The sequence below is a fragment of the Diabrotica virgifera genome, chromosome 4, assembly GCF_917563875.1.
Source record: "Diabrotica virgifera virgifera chromosome 4, PGI_DIABVI_V3a".
Lineage (NCBI taxonomy): Eukaryota > Metazoa > Arthropoda > Insecta > Coleoptera > Chrysomelidae > Diabrotica > Diabrotica virgifera.
The window spans coordinates 56,836,818-56,861,100 of NC_065446.1; the positions used below are offsets into that span (position 1 = coordinate 56,836,818).

At 33.9% G+C, this 24,283-nt stretch overlaps 1 protein-coding gene across 1 annotated transcript in view; it reads right to left on the reverse strand.

The window, feature by feature from the left end:
• LOC114331790 (regulating synaptic membrane exocytosis protein 2) overlaps positions 1–24,283 on the reverse strand; it is a 421,091-nt gene that overhangs the window by 140,147 nt on the left and 256,661 nt on the right. The window contains exon 9 of the mRNA XM_050648222.1: positions 6,738–6,984. Within this exon, the coding sequence (XP_050504179.1) occupies positions 6,738–6,984 (247 nt within the window). The remainder of the gene's footprint in view (positions 1–6,737; positions 6,985–24,283) is intronic.

Genomic DNA, 24,283 nt, shown 5'->3' on the forward strand with positions numbered 1-24,283 from the left:
GGAGGATGCTGATATCCTAATTATCACAACAGCTCTTGAGATGACACTGTCAAATGAACATGTGATAGTGATGGGGGAAGATATCGACCTTCTGGTCACTTTGATTGGCCTGTGTATTCCTAACACCAAAAAATATATTTTTTCTGAAACCAGGAAAAGGAAAGGTTTCGCAAAGCTTTTACAACCCTCATCTGGCTGCTGAAAAAATCTTCATTAACCATATCTTATTCCTACATGCGATGAGTGGTTGTGATACTACTTCCGCATTGTTTAATCAGGGGAAACTAAAATTTCTTAAAGTCCTGCAGAAGAACACAGACTTGCAACCAACCATTGAGGCTTATAAAGACCCTAATGCACAATCAATAATCAGGATGAGGTTGCCACAGCAGGAAACATATTTCTCATGACTCTATATAGAAGAAAAAAAAGACCAACATTGCCTCATTACCCCTTACCGAAACTGCTACACGAGAACATTCACCTAGAGTTTACTATCAGGTGCAGCAATGGTTATCTTTATATCAAGCTACACCTGACGAGCAACAAAAAGATCCAAGTGAGTGGGGTTGGAAAAAAACTACTAGTGGTGTCCTGCCAGTGCCAACCACTTACCAAACTCACTACTACGGTGTATTTCTTGTAAATGTAAAAAGGGCTGCCAACGCAATTGTGGATGCAGGAAACCGGGCCTTCATTGTTCCCCAATTTGCACATCATGCGAAGGACTGTGTGACAACGTTGAGCCCCCGGAAGATAGCTCTGATATGGGCGTAGAAGAGACTGAAGAAAGAGACATAGGTATGTAGAATCTCACAAGTTATTTCGTAATCATTCATCTCTCCTTGGAGAACGACCTCAACACAATGCGGAAGGTATGTTTAATCTCACAATCTATTTTGCAATCGTCATCTCTCCTTTAGAACTGACACCATCTCTTTTATTTTCCAGAACAAGCAGAATATAATATATATCGAGACCCATCGCCACCGGTGAACCACAGCCAGGACCTTCTAAAAGACAACGGCTCATATCATTTTATATTATACAACATTTTGTATTTTAATTTGTTTTGCATTTTAATTTGTAATATTAATAATCACGATATTTTAAGCTTTATTTTGTTAGAGTCCTACCTTTTGTGACACTGTTTTGTACAATTTCGACCTTTTTTTCTTTTTGTGCAAAAAACTAGAAGAAATTTATCAAATGACAGCATTCTAATTAAAAATAAAGTTTTGAAATGTAAAACGTGGGTTTTGCAGAGACGGTTAAAAATTCCGTTCGTCTGAAAAAAAAAGTAAATAGTGATATATGCAGAAAATTTTAAGTACTTTAATTTCAAAAATGAATAACCATTTTCAATTTCGTTGCAAAACGAAAATACAGCCGAACCATATTCCAGTCCAATCAGAGAGTGCTGCAAGCACCTCTACCGGTTTCGAAACTTATTAGTCTCTCATCAGGAGGCACATATGCTGCTCTCCCTGATCCAACCAAAACAAACCCCAGCGTGCAGTCCCGAATTGCAACGAACGAAATGGCATAGATGCCCTAGCGGCAACTGCTAGCAAAAGACTAAGTTTTCACTCTAATGGCATATAACATATCCCACCAGAATGAAAACAATGGGAACCTTCTCTGGTTACACCTCCGAGGCTTCTACAATTTGCAAGCCATACGGATGCTGAGACTAAGGAAGATGAGGGAATTCTACAATTTACAATTCACGTCACGTCTGCTCAGCGCGGTAAAGTTCCAACGAGAATGGTTCCCTTCATACTCCACACAGAGTAAATGTAAATAAAAAATGAATAACCATTTTCAATTTCGTTGCAAAACGAAAATACAGCCGAACCATATTCCAGTCCAATCAGAGAGTGCTGCAAGCACCTCTACCGGTTTCGAAACTTATTAGTCTCTTATCAGGAGGCACATATGCTGCTCTCCCTGATCCAACCAAAACAAACCCCAGCGTGCAGCGTGCAGATGTGACGTGAATTGTAAATTGTAGAATTCCCTCATCTTCCTTAGTCTCAGCATCCGTATGGCTTGCAAATTGTAGAAGCCTCGGAGGTGTAACCAGAGAAGGTTCCCATTGTTTTCATTCTGGTGGGATATGTTATATGCCATTAGAGTGAAAACTTAGTCTTTTGCTAGCAGTTGCCGCTAGGGCATCTATGCCATTTCGTTCGTTGCAATTCGGGACTGCACGCTGGGGTTTGTTTTGGATGGATCAGGGAAAGCAGCATATGTGCCTCCTGATGAGAGACTAATAAGTTTCGAAACCGGTAGAGGTGCTTGCAGCACTCTCTGATTGGACTGGAATATGGTTCGGCTGTATTTTCGTTTTGCAACGAAATTGAAAATGGTTATTCATTTTTGATTTACATTTACTCTGTGTGGAGTATGAAGGGAACCAGTCTCGTTGGAACTTTACCGCGCTGAGCAGATGTGACGTGAATTGTAAATTGTAGAATTCCCTCATCTTCCTTAGTCTCAGCACCCGTATGGCTTGCAAATTGTAGAAGCCTCGGAGGTGTAACCAGAGAAGGTTCCCATTGTTTTCATTCTGGTGGGATATGTTATATGCCATTAGAGTGAAAACTTAGTCTTTTACTTTAATTTCAGTTAACAGACCATTTACCAAAAGTTAATATTTTTCTAGATGTAAGCAAAAAAGCGGGATAAAGCAGAAATTTTTCGCTTTTTTGCGATTTACTCAATGTTCCGTCACGAAAAAATTTGTCCGCAAACCTCATATTCAGATTCAGCTGCCGAAAATACGTATATAATGAAAGATATCAGAACTACCCCAAAACTTTCCCACTAGAGGGCTCGTAGAGTACAAATTGACTGAATTTACTATTAAAAAATACATGAATGGTATTTTAATAAAAATAAAAATCAAGACAAAATAAACTTCAATAGAGCCGCAAGACAGCTGAAAAATACAATACTACAGCACAAAAACTCCTACATCGAAAATTATCTTCAAAATTTAACACCAACGGCAGATACCAATTATTCACTTTGGAAGGCCACCAGGAAATTAAAACCCAGTAAACACATACCAGCATTAAGAAATCCAGACGGCTCATGGTCGAGAAAATATCAAGAGGCATTTGGAAAAGATCTTGAAGAAGTTTTTCAACCTTTACCCTCTGTCAGTGCTGAAGAAGATGAGGCTATCTATGAAAGACTAGCAACAATCCAACAGCCAAGTGAGCAAATTAAACCAGTAACAAAAAGAGATGTAAAAAATACTATTCAATATAGATTAAAAACCAAAAAAGCTCCTGGCTATGACCTTATAACAGGAACTATCTTAAAAGATCTACCAGATAAAGGTGTAGTTATGATAACACAACTATTCAACGTCGCACCAAGGCTCAAAATTGTACCAACGCAACGGAAAATTGCTGATATAATAATGATCCACAAACATGGTAAACCACCTCACGAACATACCTCTTATCGTCCTATTAGTCCCTTACCGGTACCAGCTAAACTATTTGAGAAGCTATTAGCGACCAGACCAATGAAAATAATAACTGATAATAATCTTTTTCCGGATCACCAGTTTGGTTTCAGAGAGAAGCATTCAACAATATAACAAGTTCATAGAGTCGTTGTAAATAAAACTTTTAAAGAAAAAAAATACTGTTCTGCACTTTTTCTTAACGTCAGTCAGGCTTTTGATAAAGTCTGGCATGAAGGGTTGCTCTTCAAAATAAAAATGAACGTTCCTGATTCAATGTTTACTATACTAAAATCATATTTAAAAGAAAGATACTTCCGTGTGAAGCATGAAGCAGATACATAAAAAATCTACCCTATACGATATGGAGTCCCTCAAGGTAGTGTTCTGGGTCCTATATTATATTTGATATTTACACACGACATACCAACAAAGGAAAATGTAACGACTACAACATTCGCAGACGACACAGCTATGTTAGTCACAGATGAAAATCCCGCAACAGCTACCGAATCTCTTCAAAGGCATATTAGAAACATTGAAAAGTAGACAAAGAAATGGCGAATAAAGATCAATGAATCAAAATCACAACATATCGTATTTACAAAATGTCGCAAAATATCGCCTAATATAGAAATAAATAAAAAAGAATGGACCTATGGGTCCAGCTATGGGGTACAGCAGCAAAATCCAACATATCTAACATACGGGAAGATTACAATCTAAAGTGTTACGCTCTATAACAGACGCCCCATGGTTCGTGTCAAACAAATACATTTATTGTGATCTAGAAGTACCTACGATCAGTGAAGTGATAGTTCAGTGCAGTGTTCGGTACATAAAACGCCTAGAATGCCATCCAAATGCCCTGGCAATAAACTTGCTTGATAATGGTCAACAAACTCAGACTAAAACGTAAAAATCCACTGGACCTTCTTTTTTATAAATAAGTTTTATAACTCACCGTAATTGTGTTTATATTTTAGATATATTAGGGGAGTGCAATTAGAACGAAAACATGCATTGTTTTGGAAAAATTCAAAAAAGCTTATATTTTTCTAAAACTTTTTTGTTAGTTTATATAGATGTTAAAGTAAAAAGTTCTACTCACAGATTTGGCCATTAATTGTTTATTAATTGTTTAAACAATAACAATTGTTTTGTATAAATAATTTTAAAAATATCGTTAAATTCATCATTTTACTTTGATCAAATATGTTTCTATTTTGTTTTTGATTATGCTGAATCCGAATATGGCATTGAAATTTGAAAATTCTTATACAGAAGCTCTTATACAGTGTGTCTGCTTAGCTAGGAACCACATGGAAAACTTTTTTATTATCAATCTTACGAAAAAAAGTTATTCTTACCAAGATGCTCTGAATAGTCAAAAATCTAAAACTCGACTATCAGATATCAAATTTTATCAATTATATACGAGTTATGCGAAACATATGAATTTCGTTAAAGAGTAAAGTACCTTTATATTCCAGAATATCAAAAAATGCTATTATTAAAAGTTGTTTGAAATTAGAAACTATGTCTAAATATACAATTACATCATTCTAATGAAAAAAAGAATTCAATTTTTTCTCAAATTACGGATACTCATCATTGTATTATAATTATGATAACTATTGTATTATCACTTTTACGAAAAAAAGTTATTCTTCATAAAATGGTCTCCCTGGTCTAAAATCTAAGATACGACCATCAGATATCAAACTTTTTTAATTTTATACGAGGTAGGTAAAAAATATGAGCAAGAGTTAAGTGCCTTTATTATTCACAATATTTTAATTAGAATGATGTAATTGAACACTAAAACAAATTTTTTAATTTCAAACAACTTTTCTTAATAACAATTTTCGATATTGTGAAATGTAAAGGTACTTTACTCTTGAGTGAAATTCATATTTTTTGACATACCTCGTATAGCATTAATTAAATTTGATATTTGATGATTGCGTCTTAGATTATATACGATGCAGGGTATTTTATAAAGAATAACTTTTTTTTTTCGTAAAACTGATAATAAAAAAGTCAATAGGTTCCAAGTTACGCAGACATACTGTATAAGAGCTAAAAAAAATTTTTTTGCTGAACATTTATTATTGGTGAAGCTTATTATTAAATGTATTTTAGGTAAGTTTTACAGAAAAAATTTTGATCACTTTGTATAGACATTTTTTTAGCTGGTAATTTTCGGTTTTTGTATTATATTTTTGTTATCTTTCTTAATTTTCTTAAAAAGAAATAGTATATTTCATTTTTAAAGTAAAATAATTAAGTGCATTTTAAAGACTACATCCTAAGCTTTAAAAAAGATCTTATAAAACTGTAATAGATCTGTTCAAACTTGAGTAATACCTTTTTAAAATGGTGGTAATTCTATAAAACTACGAAGATTTCAAAAATAACATTTTTTGAGACGTCATATCATATGAATTAAATTTTTGAGATTTTTTTCTAATGCAACATCATTTAGTAAGATGCTTGAAAGGTAAGTTGTGCAACATTGAGAGTTTTGTAAGAAAAATTGTATTAGTTACACATTTTTCACAAATCATTTTTAAACAAAATTCATGTAAGGCTCACTTTCCGCCCACACCCCACACCGTACTTTTGCCCATACATTTTATTTCTTTCTATTATAACCATAAGATAGCTTAATTATTCTTCTTTCACGTTCAGTTTGTAAAATTTCATTTGATCTATTAGTTAAAGAATTACATTAAAATAACACAACCGTGCACTTCGCCGTAAATGTTTGTGAGAAGGGTGACTTTAGCGTTATAAATAAAAAATTATAGAAGATACAGATTTAATTTTAGAGAATTCTTTATATAAGTTTTTTTTGTAAAATTTTCTGAATTTTTCAATGTTTAAGTCAGTTTCTTTCTAAAATTTATATTTTCGGAGTTATTTAAAAAACATCTAATTTCGTAGTTCATTTGTTTAATAAAAAATGAAGCACCCACTTCTCGAGTAGAACTTTTTGATATGTTGTTTATTAAACATTTCTTAATGAAATTAAAAAAAGTTCTATCTTGTTTGATTTTTTCCGAAGTGAAAATCTATATCGGAATGTCATGTTTTTTTCCATACTAGAGGTCCAGTCATTGGACTGACCTCTCTAACGTCAATTTTTGTTACTTCAAACCCCAAAGACGCTTATTGTTAGAATTTTTATAACTAACAGATTGCTGAATAAACGTTTCAAAAAAAATTTTTTAATAAAAACTATAGAACTGACCTGGACCCTGTACTAGGTGGCGAGAGATGTTCGCTTGGTGTCAGAGCGATTTCTTCATGAGGACCCAACGTTCTCCACGTTGGTTGATTCTCCAAAGGCCACAGTTCAACAATAGCTTCTCCTAAAAAATCATTCGCTCCATATCTAACATAATCCCATACTGTTATTTCTAAAGCACGAAGTCGGAGATCTGCCCTCCTCAGTCCTGAGTATACAAATGTCTGGTTCCACATAGGCTCCGTAGTTCCTAAAAAATAATGGAATCATGATGAGAAAAGCAAATGATACACAATATGGAAATTTATATTAAAATCTCACACTGCGGTAAAATAATTTTTTAAAAGAAGTTGAAGCCAAGTTTTCCATAAAACTAAAGATAATTTTATTCATAAAAACTTTTTAAATGCCTTTTTAATGCCTTTTAATGCCGTTTTATTGGTCAAAATATGATTAAAAAAATGAATAACTATTTTCAATTTCGTTGCAACACGAAACTACAGTCGATTTATATTCTAGTTCAACCAGAGAGTGCAGCAAGAACCTCTACCGGTTTCGAAACTTATTAGCCTCTTATCAAGAGGCACATATGCTGCTCTCTCTGATCCAACCAGGGCAAACCCCGGCGTGCAGTTGCGGATTGCAACGAGCGAAATGGCAGGGATGCCCTAGCGGCAACTGCTAGCAAAAGAGTAAGTTTTAAATCTAATAGCACATAAAACAATATTAAAAATATTCCCTACATCCCACCAGATTGAAAACAATGGGAACCTTCTATGGTTATACCTCCGAGGCTTCTGAAATTTGCTAGCCCTAACGGATGCTGAGACTAAAGAAGATAAGGGAATTTTACAATTTATAATTCACGTCCCATCTGCTCAGTGTGGTAAAGTTCCAACGAGAATGGTTCCCTTCGTACTCCAATCAGAGCAAACATGTAAATAAAAATGAATAACTATTTTCAATTTCATTGCAACGCGAAACTAGAGTATATTCGATTCTCATCAGAGAATACAACTCTGCTCCATTTGCCAAGGTCCCAATTGACGTTTTCTCGGGAAAACTGAAGTCGACTTTATTTCTGACGTGCGTTCAATTTGGGCCCTGTTTTAGCTTGTCTGGAAGTCAAGGTGGCAGTCTTAAGTCTTCTTCTAACTATCAGCGGCGGCTCGTGGGTCAATCTTCAGGGGGGTCATTTTGGTTTGAAAACTTCAAACTGTTGATTTTTTAAAGTATTTAAAAGATCTTTTAGCATTTATATTTTAGATAAAAAATACAGACTTAGATAAAACTCAATACTATTTACCCTAGTTTTCCGAAAATTAAATTTGTCTTTTTTTAGAGTAAATCTTTTAAAAAATATAGGAAAAATGGTATGAACAGGTTATTGACTGATATATAGATAGGAATATTTATAGTATAATAAATTGTAAATTTATTAAAACGAAACTTACTTTAAATATTTTTATATTTTAAGTCAATTCTTCTATCCTTTAGTTCTGCAAAATAGTCTATGACCTTCTCATTGAAATTTGGAATGCTCTTGACAAGCGTTTTCTCGATGCTCAGCATAGACAAGGCACTAAGTCTAGGTTGTCCCATCGTATTACGCAGGAATGTTTTTACTCTTTTTAAAGTAGAAAAACATCTCTCACTTTCCACGGTTGTCATAGGGAGTGTGCACAAAATATTTAATAACTTCACTGCTTCAGAAAATGTTTCAGACAAATTCATGTTAATAAAAAGCTGAAGTATGGCTACTGCACCAGCACTATTGCGAAAATCCTCACGACAATATAAGACTTCAAGTTCCGATTTTAGTTTGGAAATATTCACTGTGGGATAATTAGCCGTCACCATTTTTAAAATATTTTGCGGAAAGTTGGTAGTGTATGCTTCAAATTTCTCTATGTAGAATAACTGTGAAATCATGAGATGATCATTGAAACTAAACCTGTGATTTATTTCAGATATAATAATATCACAAATTTCAAGTGCAGTTCGTCGCTTTGGATCCTCTGCAGTAGTTTTTCTTTTTTTTGCTGTTGATGTGCTTGGTACTTCTGATTCCAAAATAGTATTTCTAATTATTTGGATATTGTTGTTAAAAGACAGGATACAATTTTTGACAGATATAACATCAATGTCTCGCATTTGCAATTGTTTAAACAATATATCAACATGGGGCATTATTTTATGGAAAAAATTTAACCAAAATAAAAAATGCTCATCTTCCAAATGTCTTTTTAAACCAGTTGCTTGATTTATATTGTTACCATCTTGCTCCTCATCAATAATTTCCTCTAAGCAAGATTTTAAATCATCTTTATAAGTGTATACAATTTCAACACATTTTGTATTGAAAGCCCATCGAGTAGGCGCAGCTTTAGGTAGCCTTACTTTAACCACTCTATCCAGAACCATCGTACGTTTTGGAGATCGGCCGAAAAAGGACGAAAATCCGTGTAAATTTGCAAAAAATATTTTTATCGGTTTGTGTTGACTCGCCGCTTTTTGGAGGATAAGATTAAATTGATGGGCATAGCAGTGAATGAAGTGTGCATTTGGGTATATTTCTTTAATTTTTGTTTGTACTCCTCCCAGTTTACCGCTCATGACTGATGCACCATCGTAACTTTGGGCAATCAATTTTTCAGGTGCTTCATTAATTTTTAATAATTGAAGTTCTTCCAATATTACATTAGTTAAATGTTGTGCTGTAGTACCTAGGGGGTTAACAAATTTCCAAAATCTTTCATGTACAATACCAGTTAATACATATCGCAATATGATAATCATCTGCGTTTTATTGGAGCTGTCTGTGGTCTCATCTACTTGAATGGCCACAAAATTTGTCTGGCCAATCTCCTTCATGATATGAGTATGCACAATGGCTAACATTGATTCTAAAATATCGTTCTGAATTGTTTTCGATGTTCCTTTAAATACTGTACTTTTTTCAATGTGTTCTTTAAACATTAAATCCAGTTCAGAAACAAAATCGATAAGGCCCAGAAAAATTCCACGATTATTGGAGCTGTCACTTTCGTCATGACCGCGCAATGCAATTTCGAAAACTCCACAAAATTTTACACAGTCGATTAGTTTGTTTAAAATATACCTATTTTTAGATACCAATTCATTAAAGTCATGCACAGATTTACGATATACACTATCAAGTTGCTGTCTTATGTTAACACGTCCTAAACTTGCGTAACTCATTGATGAATTTATATGAGTAGTTGAAGAGGCATGTTTTGTAATTTTCACTTTTAAATGCTTAATGTCAGTTACTCCATTTTTCGCCCATACAGCGTCATTCGAAAACAGTAAACACGGATAGCAAAAAAATGCATTTCTCACACTGCAGCCACAAATCCAATCACACAAATTGTACATTGATTCTTTAAAATATCTTTGAATGTCCTTACCCCTATCCTTTGTTGTTTGTTTTAAATTCATGTTTGGTTTTGGTCGACCACTTTCTTTTTTCTCAAGCCGCCGTTCATAATTTAGTGTTCCAGCAGATTTTAAGGCAATTATTTCGTCAACAACACTCATCTTGTTTTTGTTACAATCACAAAAAAATCCAACAAAACAAAATAAATTACGCAAATACGCCGCGATCGATATAGACCTGCCGTGAAGTGCGGTCAGCAGACGGTAACTAACTAAACGTGAGGCCGTCGACTCTACTAGAGGTATACGACGGAAAGGTCACTCCCACTCTCGCCCACGAAATTGCTATCTGCCGTCTCTTTTCTATTTTACATGCATTTGTCCATAAGCCATAAGAACTGTATATAGACAATTTAAAATACGGCCCAGCCACGGGCTTGTGTATAGCGCGAGGCGCGACGTTATTATATCTATTATATTTGTTTTGCCAATGCAGACTGCTGAGAGAGAATTTTATATTTCAGAGTGAAGTTTTAGATAAAAGATATTTTTAATAAAATTGGTATTTTTATGAGATTATTTTAGGGGGGTCATTGACCAATTGACCCTAAGGAGGAGCCGCGCTTGCTAACTATCCACTATGTTACGCTCTGTTTGCTCTATTCACTTCATCTTACACTTCTGTTTCGAGCCTTCCGTAGCTAGATAGTGTGATGCCTAGATATTTAAACTCCATCACTTGTACTCTAGCTCCAATTTACACTTATTAGATTTGCTGTTATAACCATACATCTTGTCTTTTTTGGGGAAATAAACATGTTAAATTTTCTGGTGGTTATGTTAAATTGGTGCAGCATACGTTGTAAATCATATTCACTTTGAGAGATTAGTATTGCATCGTCTGCATAGCAGATTAGTTTAAGTTGTTTTTTCGCATTTGGTATCCTTTTTTATTTTAGTTCTTACTTTTTTTTATTTCATCCGTGATCAGGTTGAACAATAAAGGACTCAAAGAATCTCTCTGTCTTATCCTATTACCAGCTTAAATTATGTCAGTTAGTTCATCTTCTACTTTTACTTTTATTGTGTTGTTCTGGTAGATGTTTTCGATCGTTTTAATTATTCCTAGAGGTACCTCTCTTGAGTATAATAAATGGATAACGTCCTTTAATTTGACCCTGTCAAATGCTTTCTTAAGGTCCACGAAACATAAATATATATAACGATTTCTTTTGAACTTATCTCATTATAAATATAGCGTCAGTGCATGATCTTCCCGACCTAAAACCTTGTTGTTCTTCTGCTAATGTTATAATTTCATTAAGTTTGTTTATTATCACTTTTGTTGTTCATTTTAGTGTTGTGTTTAATAAATTAATTCCTCTGTAACTCTTCGGGTCCGATTTTTTCCCTTTTTGAAGAGAGGTATTAGGATGCTTGATCTCCATTCTTGTGGTATTCTGTTTTGTTCTATTATCTTTCTAACGTTCTAAAGTCCTCCGTACTTTAGGAGTTAGTTCGATATTCTGTCTTCTCCTGGAGATTTTCTATTTTTAATTTTCTTAATGCTTCCTTTACCTCTCCTCCTCGATGTTTATTTCTTCGTTTGTCGTAACTTCAGGTGTTGGTGGTTCATTATCGTCGCCTTTAGCAAACAGAGATCGGAACTAGTCTGCCCATGTTTCCTTCTGAATGTGATTCGTTGTTATTAATTCGTTCGTCTCCTTTCTTTGTCCTCTGATCATTCTCCATACTTACTTTTGTGTTCCGTACAATTCGTGTTCCATCTGTTTTAAGAAACTCTGCCAGTGTGGGCTTTTTATTTGTCTCACTAAAGTATTAGTTTCGTTTCTAAATCGTTTGTAGTGGTTGTATGCCTGTTGTGTTTGTTTTGTTCTGTATTGTAAAAACGCTTTCTTCTTTTCTTCACATTTTATCTTGATTTCCCCTCTAAACCACGGGGTTTTCTTTTTTAATATGTTCGTATTCGTTACTTTAGTAATTTAAAGAACGCAACATAAAATTAATAAGCATAAACTATAATTACTCATTGAGTTAGTCGATTTTTTTACTCGCAAGTGTGCTTTTTTAAATATACCTTAATCCGTTGGTATCCTATCAAATGCAGATTTAAAACTTAAAATTTTGTAGTTCAAATGAGCTGTAGTACACTAGGTCAGATCCGACCCTGACGAGCAATTCAGTATAAAATAAGGCTACGGCTAGACAAGCGACAATTTACAGCGCTGTAATAGCAGTAAAATGAAGCATGTAAAATTGGTCCCACGTTGAGTGTAGTGGATGGCCAGACTGAGCTGTAAAATATCGCGCTGCAACATAGCAACATAGAATAGGACCCATTTTTGGCGCTTCATTTTACTGCTCTTACAGCGCTGTAAACTGTCGCTTGTCTGGCCGTAGCCTACATAATTGATGGATTTTAATGAAATTTTGGGAAGAGCTTCTACTTTTCTTCTAATTCAAGGTCTACCCTATATACTATGGGCGATTTTATCTTGGTGGCGGTTCCCACCCCTTCTCGGAGCTGGAAAATTTTCTGGTTCAGATAACCACGGAAGTGGCTAGAGAACCTAATTCTAAGCAAAAACTGTTCGATAATTTCTTTTTGAAAACTCAATACTTTTTGAGTTGTTCGTGGTTGAAAATTTGCCATTTTCATTGAGCTTTTCGAACAGCTTTTAGAACGGTTTTTTGCGAATACCTTAAAACATGTATGCATCTGACTAAAAAAACTATATAAAATATTTTTGTAGCTTATAAAAAACAAAGAGATTCGTTCCTTCATAAATCTTCCAGTTATAATACAAAAAGAGATATGGTAGGTGAAAAGAGTTGTTTTTTTTGGTGCACCAAAAAAACAAAGTCTTTTCACCTACCATATAACTTTTTGTATTTAACTAGAAGATTTATGAAGGAACGAATCTCTTTGTTTTTTATGAGCTACAAAAATGTTTTATACAGGGTGTCCAGAAACTCTACCGACAAACGAAGACAGGAGATTTTTTAGATAATTTTAAGATAACCCAATTCACCTAGTCCGAAAATGCTTCCTAAGGGAGCTAGAGCTCTTTGAAGATGGTGTCATGTAATTAGTTTTTCTTAAATAACTCCAGAACGCTTCTATTTAGAAAAAGGAAAATTGGTGTGCATATTTACTTTCTAGAAATGAATCCATTCCATCTATTGCGAATTTCTAGTACCGGTCATAGGCGTCCGTTTTGGGTAGGGCAACGGTTATTTTATCGCATAACTTTTTTGTCTTTAACTTTTAAGCATTTTTGTCACCGGATTATTAAATTGTGAGGTATTCTAGTACTAACAGGTACTCTTGCTTTAAGTCGGTAGGACACACCGTTTTCTAGAAAAATGGATTTGAAAGTTTTTCGTTTTGGGAATTTGAAAAAAATGGAAAAAATTTTTCAAAAAAAAAAAACCATGTATTTTACTAACTTAAAGCAAGAGTAACTTTTAGTACTCGAATACCTCATAATTTAATAATCTAGTGTCAAAAATGCTTAAAAATTAAGGACAAAAAAGTTACGCTATAAAATAACTGTTGACCTACCCAAAACGGACGCCTATGACCGGTACTAGAAATTCGCAATTAATGAAATCGATTTATCTCTGGAATATTAATAAATGTACCAGTTTTCGTCTTTCTAAAAAGGTTTTTTTGGAATTTTTTTTTTGAAATTTAAAGAACGAAAAATTTTCAAATCGATTTTTCTAGAAAACGGTGTGTCCTACCGACTTAAAACAAGAGTACCTTTTAGCACTAGAATACCTCACAATTTAATAATGCAGTGTCAAAAATGCTTAAAAGTTAAAGACAAAAAAGTTATGGGATAAAATAACCGTTGACCTGCCCAAAACGGACGCCTATGATCGGTACTAAAAATTCGCAAAGGATGGAATAGATTTATCTCTGGAAGATATATACGCGTACCAATCTTTGTTTTTCTAAATAGAAGCGTTCGGGAGATATTTAAGAAAAACTCATTACAAGACGCCATCTTCAAAGAGCTCTAGCTCCCTTAGGAAGCATTTTCGGACTAAGTGAATAGGGTTAAATTGTCTTAGAATTATTTGAAGAATCTTCTGTCTTCGTTTGTCGGTAGAGTTTCTGGACACCCTGTATAGTTTTTTTTAGTTAGATGCATAGTTTTTCAACCACGAATAACTCAAAAAGTATTGAGTTATCAAAAAAGTGTAGAACAGTTTTTGCTTAAATTAGGGTCTCTAGCCACTTCCGTAGTTATTTTGGCCAAAAAATTTTCCACCCCATGAAGGGGTGGGAACCGCCCCCAAGATAAAAGCGCCATAGTATATAGGGTACATTTTGTTTCTTGAGCTATTCCCTACTTACTGTGAAAATATCAAGTAAATCGGTGTAGTAGGATGGAATTCGGAGCCAAATACCCTCATTGACTGCCCTAATAATTGTCAGTGTTTTTAGGATTTATTTTTCTCGGGCATGCCTATTTCAAAGGTTCATGAGGTTTTGCACCAACTCCACCAATATTTTATTGCCTAATTCGTTGTAAATGTTAACAATGGTATCCGTATTTACAACTTAATTAATTACAACTTAAAGAATTAATAATATCCTCACGATGGTTCACCATGCAACAAAGTTACAAAGTCGTATTAAATAATATAAAATATATTTATTTACAAACAACGAAGTTTCTTAGGAAATTTATTTTATTTTACGTCGACAGTGATTTATCTTTAAGAAACTTCATATCTGGCTGAGTTCCAAAGGCCCTATTACTATTCCAAGAAAAACAACAAATGTAAAAACGTGTGGGATTGATTTCTTACCAGTCTACTATTCACCAAATATAGGCCAGATTTTTTGAGACTCTAAAAAAATGAAATTGCTATTTATAAATCGCGATCTCTCTCTCTCTCTCTCTCTCTCTCTCTCTCTCTCTCTCTCTCTCTCTCTCTCTCTCTCTCTCTCTCTCTCTCTCTCTTTCTTCAGTCCTGATGACCCCTCGGAGGTGCCGCCCAAAATCCCGACAGCCAAAATCCCGACAGCCAAAATCCCGACGGCCAAAACACCGACACGCCAGAATCCCGACACGCCAGACTGCCGAGATGCAACAATCCTCGCATAAGTAAAAATTCCGACCACTATATTTTGAATTTTTATTTTTTCCTTTTCAAATGCAATACCAAATCATATTTAGAGTATTGAAATTGAAAAATTAATTACTTACTAATAAGTACGGGTACTAATTATTATGTATTTTAAAAGAAAAAATCATTTAACACTTCATTTTATAATATAAAAGCTATACTTACTGAAATGGAAGGTTGTAAGTGACATGATAATATCTATTATATGAAAGTAAACTTGAATTCAGGATTTGATTATACATATATTCAGGGCCGCGCCGTCCATAACGGCGGAGAGGGGCGGTGCCCCCCGGCGCCAGACCAAAAAGGCTCCGGTAGGTGCCGAAAAAAAAATTTGACAATACCGAAATTACCAGAAATATTAATAATATTTTATTATCTTGTAAAATTGAAAATTTACCATTCGTAGATAGATATAAAAATAGCAGTTATTATTACTTTGATCCCCTAAGTGTATGAACCGTTATTTCTCTCATTAAACTGAACTATTGCTTCATTCACTCACGGTAAAATATTGCAAAACCTCTGAATTTTAAAGAACAGCTTTGATTAACATGAAATTTGGCATACACATAGCCAACATGTCAAAGAAGAAAATGATTATTGTGTCGACGTGTGCTTTTGCCCTAGGGAGTACCACGTGCCCAAGTCAATATCTACTTTTCGAGTTATTTGCGAGTGAATAATGTTTATTTTTCAACAAAAAAAACACGCTTTTAAACGGTTTTTTCGCAAATAACTCAAAAAGTAAGTATTTTATCAAAAATATATTCTTGGGAAAAATTTTGAAAAAAGGCATTTCCTTCAAAATTTCAGTTATTTTTTTTTAATTTAAAACCAATTTTTTTTTTCAAAAATAAGCACTTTGAAAGGGTGAAACTTCCAGATCATATAAATATACATAAGTGAAGTAAATTTTAAAGCTGTAACGATTAATTTCATTGGGGATGCTAATTAAGCGGAGATTTTTACGATGTTTTTGACCAAAAAAAAAGGACCAACTTTATTTTCAGCGTTACTGGCTTACTTTTGCTGCTAGAAACTTTTTAAAAACAAAAATAAAGGTTTTTCTAAAGACCTAAAAAAATTATAACCAGCTTTGCCGAAAAAGTGCTTAATTTTTTGGTTATTTCACGTTGAAATGTTCGATTTGGAATTTGACGAATAAGAACCCACTTTTCTCGAGCTACAACTCTTCCTCTACTAGATCTACCGAGTTCATGCGTGCATAAGTTTTTTTAATTTATTTATAACCCATATTTTGCTAAGAACATTTTTTCAATAAAATATACACTTTTTGTGTTATTTGTGAAAAACCGTCTAAAACCGTGGTTTTTATGTTGAAAAATGAACATATTCACTCGCAAATAACTCGAAAAATATTGACTTAGTGAAAAAACTGTATATGCAACAAGAGTTGCTTAGAATTGGTCAGTTTATCCACTTCCGGAATTAATTTTAACGTATATTTTTTCATCCCCGACGACGCAATATCAATTGTTTTCTTTGTTATAAATAAGCTATGCGCATGCCAAATTTCATGTCAATCCAAGCGGTTCTTTAATATACAGAACAAAAACAATGAGCAAATGAACTATAGTACTAATAATTATATATTTATTTGTTCTCTGATACCGTTGTTTTTTGTAAATATTTATAGTATTCATAATAACTTATCAGTATAATATTACTTTACTGCTGCTGAAAATCTAAGAGCAGAAAATAAGGGTTACCCAGAGGGCCATGCTAAGAATCACAAGGAGACAGAATACCAAATGATATCAGGCAACGGACAAAAATCAAAGACAGAGTAGAACATGTAGCAAAGAAGAAATGGAGATGTGCAAGTCATGTGGCAAGAACACCGAACAACAGCTAGACTAGAAGATTATTGGAATAGCGACCGCTGGCGGACAATCGGTTAAACGAAGCAGAGATCGTCCACCAACGCGCTGGAGTGACGATGTAAAGAGAACTGCCGGGAACTGGATAGCTGGTAGCTCAAGATTGGGAGACATGGAGAAACTTAGAGGAGGCCAATGTTCAGCAGTGGACGATAACGGTTAGATTATGATGATGATGATACTTTCCTAGCACATAAAAAATAGTTTGTAAGTATACCGTATAACGATTCACTAAGCTACAAAAAACTACTTACAAAAGAAGGAGGAAAGGGGCGCCTAAAATTACTTGCCCCAGGGCGCTTGAAAGCCTTGGCGCGGCCCTGCATATATTATTGGACTATATTGGCAAAAAAAAAATAATTTAATTCATATACCCATGTTAGAAATTTTATTTAGAAAATTAGTTCATATTAAACGGTAAATATTTTTGTTTAGTAAAAAAAAATAAAAAACAGATGGCCATAAACAAAAAACAAGAAATAAATGTAATTATATGTTAAAAAGAAACTTATCAAACCTGTCGGGATTCTGGCCTGTCGGGATTTTGGCCTGTCAGGATTCTGGCGTGTCGGGATTTTGGCCGTCGGGATTGTGGCTGTCGGGATTTTGGCTGTCGGGATTTTGGGGTAGACCCGTTGTGGTCATCTTGATGTCGTGTATTGTTCGTCTCCAAGTAATTTGGTCGATCCATCTTGTTGGTGATCTTCGGCATCCTACCTTTCCTTGGATAATAAATATTTCCATGTTTTCTGTGTCTGCTCACATAACATGTCCAAAGTTTTTTAATTATTGGAGATGGACTTTGCTGGAGAGCCATATACCTTTAGCCCATTTAAAACTGAATTATTGGTTGTGTGCTTAGTCCATTGAAATGTTACATTTAGGGTTGCATTTCTTAGAGGAGTCCATTTTATTTTTTTAATGTGTAGGGGGTTCAGTAGAAGCTTAAGTTCAAGTTTTTGAGGTCGCCACCCTTGACCCCCTGCCGCCATATTGGTAAAAGGGGTGCAAAGGGCTTTCGCGCTGTATGTCCTAAACTAGCAATCCTACAGAAAATTTAATTACACATAAAATGTAGCAAATTAAATTTTCTACAATTTTATATCTATTACTTTTTATCGTCAATTGACCAACAAAAAAGTTATAAAAATATGAGAAAATTTTGTAAGAAGTTTCCCTTTGGAGGTTATAACTTTTTTTCCGTTCATTTCACAATAAAATACCATCATAGCGATTTTGTAGAGGATTTTTCAATATAAGGTTGTTTAATTTTATTTATTATCTAGGTTTTAGAGTGCTCCAATGTTGACCAGATTCTCGAATTCTCATAGGAATACAATAAAAAAATACTTTCCTATGCTTTTTCTCATGAGCATTTTTCAGTGCGTCACAGTTTTTCGATTTCTTTCTAACGCATTAAATTGTATATGACAGAAAAAAAGCCACGTCGGTGATTACTTTGGTAATTATTCTAGTTCGGTGATTATTCTAATTGTCGATAGATGGCGCTATAATAGAAAAAAATTTATTTACTAATTATATAATATATCTACGAATATAATCTGTACAATTTATAAGACTATACAAATCAAAGAAAATACCATATTATAAATGCAATAAAGACAATTGATTTGTTTTTATGCCCAATTGCAAATAAAATTTGACAACTGTCAGATTTAACTAAAATGTCATGTTAAAATAAATGTTATAAATGTATATTATCACGGACTTACTTTTTTTCTATCATTTCTGACGCACTGAAAAATCCTCATGAAAAGAACCATATCTAATATATTAGTCGAGCGGCAGCAATCGTTATGCCGACCACGAAAATCAAATTTAAGTTGAATGACCAATTTTTGCCTATTTTTATGTTTTAGAGGTCGCTGAATCCGAATATGAAGTTTATTTTTATCTCAATTTGGTGGAACATGTTCAAAAATCAAATTTTATACAAAAATGCGGAAAATCAATTTTGATAATTTTTCAAATTTACCTCGCTGTATCTTTGGTAGCTGTAAATATTTCCTTTTGAAAATTGTACTGTCATCTTTGAAGTATGTAGATAACTATGAAATTTGTCCAAAATGTTTAAACACTTTAAAAAATAAGTTGTTAGTTTTTAAACATTTTGTCATCATATTTCGTTAGTTTCATATTTACTTAAAAAAGTTGAGTGACAAACTTTTAAGTTTATAATTTTAACCAACACAACAATAAAATATATTTCATGAAGAAGTTTTTTGGAAAATTTTAAGTCAAAATATACAATAGGAAAAAAGTTCATAGACAAGCGGCACACCCCAAAAAACGCTTATATCTCGAGATCCTGACCACGGTGTGGTGAATGACTAATTTTGATCACACTTTATGATTTTGATATCAAATATTCGTTTTTTGCTCTTCTTAAGAATTTTGCATTTTGCGGTTGCGTCATTCTTCTTCTGAACCGGCGAATTTGTCCTCAAACAACTTCTTGGGCCTTTTCTATATATGCTTAGGGTTATAAGTTGTATAGTGGGAAGAAAGGTCAAAAACAGATTAATAATAGCATAGGAATGTTAAAATCATAATAAATTGTATGAATAAAAAATATATATAGATAGAAAAGTAAGCCTAACTTTTGTTTTTATTGTATCTCTATAAGCATTCGAGAATCTGGTCAAGATTCGAGCGCTGAAACAACTTTATAGAAAAAATTGTTCGCTGAAAAACCCTCTACAAAATTGCTATAATGTTATTTTATTTTAAAATGATCTGAAAAAAAGTTATAACCTCCAAAAGGAAACTTGTTAAATTTTTTTTACATATTTTTGTTAATATCTTTTTTGTTGGTCACTTAACGATAAAAAGTAGTAGAAACAAAATTGTAGAAAATATCATTTTCTACATTTTATGTTGAATTAGATTTTCCGTAGGGTTGGTAGTTTACGAGATATAGCGTGAAACCCCTTTGCACCCCATTTCCAAGATGGCGACCGGGGGACAAGGGTGGCGACCCCAAAAACTTAAGCTTCTACTGATCCCCTCTACACATTAAAGAAATAAAATTGACTCCTCTAACAAATGCAAGGTATGGCTTAAAAAATGTAACATTTTAATGGACTAGCTGGGTCTACGGCCTACGGAATTCCTAATATTCTTCTCCAACAAAACATTTCAATGGCATCTATATTTCTTCTTTTCGCTTATTTTAGGGTCCAAGTTTCACATCCGTATGTCAATATTAGAAATATTAAGCAGTAGATCAACCTCATTTTTAAAGTTCGTAAAATGTGTGAGCGCTTCCATATTTTGGCCAGCTTGCCTACGGCGAATTTTGCTAGTTCACATCTACTTTTTACTTCTTTCTGTAGTGACCCGGTGGTTGTGATCAATGATCCCAGATATAGGTATGAGCCCACAACCTTAAACCGGTTAATCCTGGTTATGTGTGGATGATTGTTAAGTAATTATACACTATCAAGATCTTTGCCTTTAATATGTTTCACTGACTTTCATTGTCAACTAGTCGTATGAGATCAATTACCTCTTCTTGACTATTTGCAAGAAGAGCTGTGTCATATGTAAAAGCTAGGTGGTTTATTTTTCGACCATTTATTGAAATGCCATTTTTCTATCCTTCAAGCACTCTTCTCATAATATGCTCCCGATGTATAATAAATTTTTATAATCAAAATTTAACCCTCACGCACAAGTTGTAGTCCATGTGACTAACAACTTCAGAGAGAACTTGGGTTTATTATTATGTACTAATTGCTACAAATAAACTCTATTATTATTATTATTATTATTCTTCTTCTTCTTCTTCTTTTATATAGGCAGTACTGCCTGTTTTTCTTCAACGGTGCCTTTCATTCTGCCCCTAAGTTGTCATTCCATCTTTTCCTTGGGCGTCCTATACTTCTCCTGCCTAACGGTGACTTGTCCCTGGCTATTCTTACTATCCTTGATTCAGACATCCTGCTTATGTGCTCATTCCACTCTTCTTTTCTGTTCTTTACCCAGGTATTTATATTGTCTACTCCACATATGCGTCTGATTTCCTCACTTCTTACCCTATCCTGTAGTCCTTTTCCAGCAATCCTTCTTAAGATCTTCATTTCGTTGGTTTCCAGATGTCTTCGTGTTTTGCTTGTATCTGGTCTTGTTTCGGCCGTGTAAGTCATAACTGGCCTAATAACTGACTTATATATTCGGGCCTTTGTTTCCAATCTTAGGTGTTTGTTTTTCCAAATTGTGTCGTTTAGGCATCCGGCCGTTCTACTGGCTTTAATTATTTGGTCTTTTACCTCTTCTTCGATATTGTTGTCGGCTGATAGATTAATTCCCAGATATTTGAAAGTCATTACTTGTTGTATAATTTGATTGTCTAACTCCAATTTGCATCTTATTGGTTCTTTGGCAATTACTAAGCTTTTTGTTTTTTGGACTGATATTTTCATATTCATTTCTTTTGCGTTAATGTTGAACTCGTGCAATAATCTTTGTAGGTCGTCTTCGCACTCTGCTACTAACACGGTGTCATCAGCGTAACAGAGTATTTTTATCTCTCTATTGCCCATTTTGTACCCTCTTTTTTTCTTCACTTGTTTTATTATTGCATCCAATATTATGTTAAACAGTAGAGGGCTTAGTGAATCTCCTTGCCGGATTCCTGTGTTTGTTTCTATGGGTTCTGTTATTATTCCATTGACTTTCATCTCTATTTTATTTCTTACATATATGTTTTCTATCAGTTTTATGATATCCAGTGATAAATTTTTCTCATATAGAAGGTGTATCACATCTTTTAATTGGATTCTATCAAACGCTTTCTCTAGGTCTATGAAACAGAAAAAGGCTGGTTTGTTATATTCTAATGATTTCTCCGCTATTTGCCTTATCACAAAAACTGCATCGTTACATGATCTTCCACTTCTAAATCCTTGTTGTTCATCCGATATATTTATGCACGCCATTATTTTCTCCATAAGTATTTTTGTTGTGAGTTTCAGTATAGTGCTCAGTAAATTTATCCCTCTATAGTTACTGGGGTCTGCCCTATCACCTTTCTTAAATAACGCTATCATTTGAGTGGTTCTCCATTCTTCTGGAATTCTTCCTGTATTTATTATTTTACTTATAAGGATATTCAGTTCTTCGTGAAGTCTATCTCCTCCGTACTTTAAAAGTTCATTAGCTATTCCATCTTTCCCAGGAGCTTTTCGATTTTTCATCTTTTTTAAGGCGTTCTTTATATCTTCCTCTTTAATTTCTGTTTTCTCATCCGATTCTAATCGTGGTGTTTCCAGTTCTTGGTGATTAGCTGTTTGATAAAGGTTTTTTAGGTAAGTTGTCCATGTATTTGTATCAATATGTTTTACTTCTATCAATTCCTTCATCTCTGCTCTTTGACCTCTTATCATTTTCCACATTTCCCTTTGCATCCCATAAAAGTCGTGCTCCATCTCTTTTGAAAATGCTTCCCAATGTTCTGTTTTCTTCCTTCTTACTATTGAGTTTAATTCATTTCGTACTCTTTTATATTCTTCATATGTTTGTCTCGTTCTTTTGGACTTGTATTCTAGGTAGATTTTCTTTTTTTCTTGGCATTTTATTTTTATTTCTTCACAGAACCATGGAGTTCTCCTTTTCTTTCGTATATGTTTACTTATCTTACGTTCTCCAAGTGCTTCCGTTGCTGCCATTTTGATATTATCTCTGATCTTCCTCCAACTTTCTTCTATGTCTTCATCCGGTGTAATGTAGTTTTCATTCAGTACTTTTTGCAATCTTCTCTGGTATAGATCTCGTGTTGACAAGTCTCGTAGCTGTTCTACCTTTATTCTTGTCTCACATTCAACAGGGTCTTCTTTCCTGTTTCTTTGTAGCTCTATTCTGATTTTTCCAAGTACTAGGTTGTGATCGCTTCCAATATTAGCTGCACTTAAACATCGTATGTCTAGTACTTGAGAGTGGTGGATGTTTCTGTTTGTCAATATATAATCAATAACGGATCTGTGTCCTCTTGTATTTTGGAATGTATATTTTTGTTGATCTTTGTGTCTGAAGAACGTATTGTTTATTCGAAATTCGTTCTGAGAGCAAAAGTTAATAAGTAGTTCCCCATTATTATTATTGTGTATGTTAAATAATTGTTGAGAGAGTATACATCCTTGTCTGACACCGTGTTCTGGACGAAATTAGTTTGAGAGTGTGTCAATTACTTTAACTGTTCCAGAAATGTGTTCGTATAATTCAGTTAACAGCAAAATTAAGTGTTGTGGTACGCCGACTTCTTTTAGTATCTGTCATAAGTATTGCCATTTGACCCTGACGAACGCTTTTGCGATAATCTATAAAGCAAATGTATAGTGGTATATTGAATTCCCTACATTTTTTTATTACTTGGGTTTAGATGGTGTTCTCGAGTACCTCTACCATTGGTAAATCCAGTTTGCTCTTGGGGTATTTCTCTTTATAGGAAAGTTTTCAGTCTCTCATTAATTATTATGCGTAGCATTATTTAGTGGTATGTGAGATAAGGGAGATAGTTCTATAGTTGTCGCGTTTATGGAAGCTCACTTTTTTTATATATGGTTAGTCATTTCCTCAGGGGCTTGGTGAAAAGTTCCTGGCGTTGATCCATGATTCCATGTGTCTGATATATCTCCTCTGTTGGTTTTCAGGGTTCTTGTTTGGTTTTCAACGGTCCAAGTTCTGACTTTAAAGTGTCTTGGTATATAACGTATTTCCAAAATATGCTACATAACAAGATTCTGGTACAAAACAGAATCAGTCCATAAATTTTCTAGATTTAAAAATTACCAGACTGCAAAACAAACATGAGTTCTTCGTATTTCATAAACCTACCCATACTGACACAACTATACACAATTCATCATACCATCCTACACAACATAGATTAGCAGCCTACCTTAGTAACTTTGACATTAAAATTAAACGAAGAAAAAGGCACTACTCAGAAGAGAAATACTGCAACCAATAAATAATAATTTTATATTTTTTGACATAGCATTATAATACAAAAAATAAATAAATAAATAAAAGAATATAACATAATTTTTTTTTAAATCA